The 5976-nt window shown below is 47.0% G+C and overlaps 1 protein-coding gene across 3 annotated transcripts in view; it reads left to right on the forward strand.

Moving 5' to 3' along the window:
* slc12a6 (solute carrier family 12 member 6) overlaps positions 1–5602 on the forward strand; it is a 17616-nt gene extending 12014 nt beyond the window's left edge. For 2 of the 3 annotated variants that reach the window (XM_031851011.1, XM_031851012.1), the window contains exons 18-27: positions 166–270; positions 838–1006; positions 1103–1298; positions 1403–1572; positions 1670–1801; positions 1907–2014; positions 2135–2191; positions 3673–3947; positions 4037–4170; positions 4564–5602. In XM_031851011.1, coding sequence (XP_031706871.1) covers positions 166–270; positions 838–1006; positions 1103–1298; positions 1403–1572; positions 1670–1801; positions 1907–2014; positions 2135–2191; positions 3673–3947; positions 4037–4170; positions 4564–4655 — 1438 coding nt within the window. In that variant the 3' untranslated portion in view covers positions 4656–5602. The remainder of the gene's footprint in view (positions 1–165; positions 271–837; positions 1007–1102; positions 1299–1402; positions 1573–1669; positions 1802–1906; positions 2015–2134; positions 2192–3672; positions 3948–4036; positions 4171–4563) is intronic. The other variant, XM_031851013.1, reaches the window with a different exon arrangement.
* Positions 5603–5976: the final 374 nt, after the last annotated feature.

A 5976-nucleotide genomic window follows, 5' to 3' on the forward strand; every position in this document is an offset into this window, starting at 1 on the left:
TGTGTGTGTGTGTGTGTGTGTGTGTGTGTGTGTGTGTGTGTGTGTGTATTTCCAGTGTGAGTCATCCATGTTTGTTTCTTTGAGTGTGTGTCGGATGAGGCCACAATATACACAGTGTGTATCATGCAGTACATACATGTTTCCCTTTGTGTGTGTGTGTATCAGAGCGGAGAAGGAGTGGGGGGATGGGATCCGCGGTCTCTCGCTCAGCGCTGCCCGATATGCTCTCCTGAGGTTGGAGGAGGGACCGCCGCACACCAAGAACTGGAGGTACAGCAGCACCGACGCTTTGCTTCTCTTACAACCTGTCATCACGTCCTTTTTATAAGTGCCCCATTAAGCTCAGCCTGCATGGCATCCATTAAATAGCTTTACATTACCACGATCCCCTTCACAGTCGGCTTTACCGGCGGCCCTTCAGCGACTCTACTTCGAGTATCTCCCAATGCTCTTAACCCTTTGAGCTCTGCAGTAGAAATAGTCCACGACTGACATTATTTGAGCTATGTAAGCTACATTTTCTAGTTTTTGAGCGGTGTACAAAGGCGTTGATAGTTTCGCCACGTCATGCACGTATCTTAAAGATGCCATCACAGGCTATTGTGGTTTTTATTTTAGATCAATTAAACCGGATCATGTAAACAACGGTCACAACGGATAGTGAGACATATTTAGTCTCGTACTACTAAACAGAAAACTCAATTTTTCACACGATACTCATGAAACCTTTTCAATGCATCCTTTATATTCTCCATGGATTGTGTAGGAACAAGCTGCTGTTATTGATTCTTAAAACCCACATGCTTTAACACACTCTTCTCGCCCGCTCCTCTCCAGGCCTCAGGTGTTGGTCTTGCTAAAACTGGACGAGGACGCCCACGTCAAGTCTCCTCGCCTGCTGACGTTCGCCAGCCAGCTGAAGGCGGGGAAAGGCCTGACCATCGTCGGCACCGTCGTCTCCGGCAACTTCCTGCAGAGCTACGGCGAGGCCCTCGCCGCCGAGCAGGTGGGAGGTTCTATCTTGGCAGCGCGGCGCGTGGTGCGCTCCACGTGAAAGGTTTTTGGTCAGTCTGTAGATCTAGTTACCTTCTACCTCTTTCAGACTCTGAAGCACCTGATGGATAAGGAGCGTGTGAAGGGCTTCTGTCAGTGCATCGTGGCCCAGAAGCCACGTGAAGGCATCAGCCACATGATCCAGTCCAGCGGCCTGGGAGGCATGAAGCCCAACACCGTTGTGATGGGCTGGCCTCACGCCTGGAGGCAAAGCGAGGACCCACAGGCCTGGAAGACCTTCATCAGTGAGTCGAACAGGATGGAAAATACCTCTTTCTTTCCCTGATCTCGTGAATTCTTATTTCTCTGAGCTAGCATTCTAACAGCACCGCCTCTCTCTTCCCTCCAGACACGGTGCGGGTGACAACGGCGGCCCACTTGGCCCTGCTGGTGCCCAAAAACATCTCCCTCTTCCCCAGCAACAGCGAGCCCTGCGCAGAGGGCTACATCGACGTCTGGTGGATCGTCCACGATGGGGGGATGCTAATGCTGCTGCCCTTCCTGCTGCGCCAACACAAGGTGGGAGCGCGTGTTTTTCTTTCTGTATTTGAACACATTTTGAAACGTCTCGCCTTCATTTAGAACATCTCTAGTGTAAGTATCCTCTCTTTCTCAGGTGTGGCGTAAGTGTGGCATGCGGATCTTCACGGTGGCCCAGATGGAGGATAACTCCATCCAGATGAAGAAGGATCTGGCAACCTTCCTCTATCACCTCCGCATTGAGGCCGAGGTGGAAGTGGTTGAGATGGTAGGCTTCTCACAACTATTAGGGTGGTTTATCTCTGACATTTTCATTCATTTCAATTGTGTTAGCCACAAAGCTCATCTATATCATTGTTTTCCCTCCTCTCAGCACGACAGCGACATCAGTGCGTACACCTACGAGAGGACCCTGATGATGGAGCAGAGGTCTCAGATGCTCCGACAGATGCGACTGTCGAAATCGGACCGGGAAAAAGAGGTAAACTTGGGTCGAGTGCTCGCGAGCATCTTTTTCCGTCGGGTCATCAGTTGTGTACGAGGTCAGCCGTGGCATACTCGTTCTGATCTGTCTGTGGTTGTCGTGCATCATTTCTATCAGGGAAATCCTGGTAGCGGCAGCAGTAGGACAGAGGCAGGTGGAGCTACAAGGTCTCAGGTGAGGTCAGTTTAAAGGTAGTAAGACCTTCTTCGGTTGGTTAAAACCAAAGCTCCAGTGATTTAAAAATATATAGAAACCTTAAACGTTGTTGAAATTACAGAAATGATGGGACAAATGTCATTTTTAAATCAAATTCTCTGAGATAATTTTTATTTTCTTCAATGATTTCCACATAAAACCAGACGTTAGGAGACTTAAAAGAAGGAAAGACTTGATTTTAAGGACAGGAGTTTCACTTATTATATCTGCGTCTGTCTGATATATTGGTATCTCAATTCAACAGTGGGAACAGCTTCTCCCGTTCAGCTTTAATATTAAAGTTCGTGTCATTATTTTTCTCCTTGGTCTCCTCAGCGGGCACGCTGGAGTTTTGATGATGTAAGTTTACTGGTCGCACAGTCGTGAAGCTGTGGTAAAGCTAGTAGACGCACAGTTAAAGTGAAGAGCACGTGTTTTTAGATCAGTGAATCCTTCAGATAAAGACGAAAAATAAAAGTCTGAATGTTGTTGGTCCTTTTTTAAAATCAACATACCAATAATAATTCACCAATAAATGCACATTTAGGTAGCATATTAGCATATTTACTGGGAAGAAGACATTGAATCCTTACTAAGAGCTCGGTAAGATCAGATCTCGCATTTATTGCACTCCCAAATTCATCGTTCATCTGACATTTTCAGTTCTTAAAAGTCTTTATCTGAAGGATTCAATTTAGAGTTTGTCCAATAATGATGTTCATATTTGCTGATCGGAGTCAAATGTACTTTCAGTTATTAAACTGCCTTTAATAGCAGTGAAGAAACCTCTTCTGCTCTTTTTATTTCTCACTTCTGAGTTTCAGTTGCTATTTGACTCTTTTCAGATCCGTCCCTGTAGATGTTCTCCAGTGAGTCCGCTAGATTAGATCATGTAGCCTGTGGTTTGTATTAGCAGGTTAGGTAACCTTGTGTTGTCTGTAGGCGTAGCTGTCCCTCAGGTACAGGAGTGTTTGAGTCAACGTCTCAAACACCTGAGGAGACAGAGACAGACAGGTACACAGAGAGAGAGAGACAGGAGTGAAGAGTTTGGTAAGGGAGAGCAGAGGTGTAGAACTAGAAATGTGCAGATCTCCGCCAGGTGTGTCTGCCACCACCACTGCTGTATTGTGTGATTTTTAACTGAATACAACACACAACTGGCTTTAACGCCGACCACACAAAAAACAAGAGGTGACGTATGCAGGAGATCGGCTCGAAGTCGCCGTTTAAGACACTCCATGCAATCTTGCCAAAAAAGAACATAAAACTCACCAAGAGAATGCGGTCATCACTGGGCACCCAAAATATTATGCAGTTTGCTGCAGCAGAATGCGAGATTAGCCCCGGACAGACAGAGATGCACACTCACTCACACACCCGATTTCATAGCACTCCTGGCGGATAATAAAGGTTGAGATGAGGAAAGACGTGGGTTTTTTGTGTCTTTGTGCCGAAACCAGGCTCAGCTGGTGAAAGACCGTAACTCCATGCTGCGGCTGACGAGCATCGGATCCGACGATGAAGACGACACGGACGGTGGGGAGCGAGACAGGCCGACGAACGCAGCCACCGGCGGCGGTGGTGGTGGCGGAGGCGGTGGTGGCAGCGGCGGCACCACCGAGCACCACCGGCGAGTCCAGATGACCTGGACCAAAGAGAAGTCGTCGCAATACAGAGCCATGCACTCTGGCTGCTCCACGCCGGAGGGCTTCAGGGACATGCTCAGCATGCGGCCGTGAGCGCACAACAACACAATCACACCTTCTGTTGGCATTGCAGTTCGTTTTAAGAGGTTGTTGAGCGCATCTCGTTTTTTTCCTTCAGGGACCACTCCAACGTCAGGCGGATGCACACCGCTGTCAAGCTCAACGAGGTCATCGTCAATAAATCCCATGATGCACGGCTCGTCCTGCTCAACATGCCGGGACCCCCCAGGAACACGGACGGAGACGAGAACTGTATCCTTTTACTGCCGAGGGTTGCACTTTTTCAGTTATTTAACCAAATTAAATATTTGTGCTTCATCAGAAGTGCTTGTCGGATGGTCAAATAGCGTCAGAAACCCGACAATGTCTGGAACTTTCCCCAAAACCTTCAGCTCTCTCTCTAGCACTCTTTTTTTTTTTTTTTTTTTAATTCTGAGTGCAAGATCATGAGTGTCTTCAAAGGAAAGACATGTTTTAGTGACATGGTTTTTCAACCTTTGGTTGTGTTTTATACTCCAGCGCATGCGATGAGACACAGATGTATCATCCATCGATCCTTTATCTAGACCAGCTCATCCTGCACAGGGTTCTGGGTGCAGACAACACACTCCCATAAACTCCTAACCTCCTTAACTTGCCGACCAGACATGGAGTTCCTCGAGGTCCTGACGGAGGGATTGGAGCGCGTCCTGTTGGTGAGGGGGGGAGGAAGTGAAGTCATCACCATCTACTCCTGATTGGACAAAAAACGCAGGAAGCCGGCATTTGAAGACGCAGCCGATCGTGCAGAAGTGAGCGAAAGGGGGAGACGTTTTTTGGGGGGGAGGCCCCGTGAGCTCTGGGGCCAAACGGAGAGGCTGTCACGCTCGACACCTCCCCCCCCCCCCTCTTTTTCTTTCTTTTTTTCATCTTTACACCTTTCTGTCATGACACTTCCACTTACGTCAAGCTACAGAAATGCCAACACAATTCCACGAACGAGCAAAAAAATAAATACGAGTGATCAGCTGTGTGTGTGTGTGTGTGTGTGTGTGTGCGCGCGTGTGAGAAAGTCATCCACCTGAGGGAGGGTTGGTTTGCTGGAGAAGGACCAGGGTCTGTGTTTGGGCCGGTGGACCAGTGAATGTGACGAAATATTAAAAACGTAGAGTGCGAGAGGCTGTGAGGCGTCCCACAAACGGAGCAGTCATTCCACTGACGAGACTCAGGGTTGCTTTTTGTACAGAATGTATTTTGGAAGAAGATGCGAGTGTCTGGACGGAGTGCGTTTTTGTTTTTCTCCTTGAAGACACGGTGACGTTTATTACAATATTACATAAATAACTGGAGAAGTAACATCAAAGGAAGGGAGGAGCCTCTAGTTTTAAACCTGCTGACTGGTTCATTTAAAGAAAATCTGTGTGGTTTTTGTAGCGGGTCCGTACTGTAATGTATCATGACAATTTTTGCCTCTTTGTTTTAATTTGATTAAGTTGAGACTCGACTGTTAGAATGGTTTGTTGGTCAAAACTTGCTGCTTTTTATCACAATCTGTCGTCTTGTACGGAGGCCCATTACGACCAGGAAAAGGTAGAAAGAAACTGCTAAAATGAATAGTTACAAAGGCAAAATTATTAGATAAAGAAATCAATTTTTTAACTTACGAAGTGATAATTATGTCACTTCGTCAGTGACGAATTCAAGTCAAAATTATGACTTAACAAGGCCGATATATGAGATACAAAAACGCATTTTATTTTATAAAATAATGGATCAAATGTACTTGAATCCAAATTTACTCTTTTTTTTTTTTGTGTCTTTCTTGATAAAAATGGGCCTCTCTACACCTGCTGCTCCATAAAGACAAATATCTTTCAGCCAAACACCAGCAGCGTGCTCGGCGATGAGGTCGGCCGTGCGTTGAGAATAAGAATCTGTTACTGCTAGCGAGAGGGGGGGGGGGGGGGGGGGGCTGCCTTTATGCTCCACAATTATGGATTTGTGATGTCAACCGAAGTCCCAGGAAAACTAAAATGTATCAATGTTAAGGAAATGAGTGGGGGGGGGGGGGGGGGGGGG

The sequence above is a fragment of the Anarrhichthys ocellatus genome, unplaced genomic scaffold (genome assembly GCF_004355925.1).
Source record: "Anarrhichthys ocellatus isolate YVR2014 unplaced genomic scaffold, GSC_Weel_1.0 scaffold11, whole genome shotgun sequence".
Taxonomy (NCBI): domain Eukaryota; kingdom Metazoa; phylum Chordata; class Actinopteri; order Perciformes; family Anarhichadidae; genus Anarrhichthys; species Anarrhichthys ocellatus.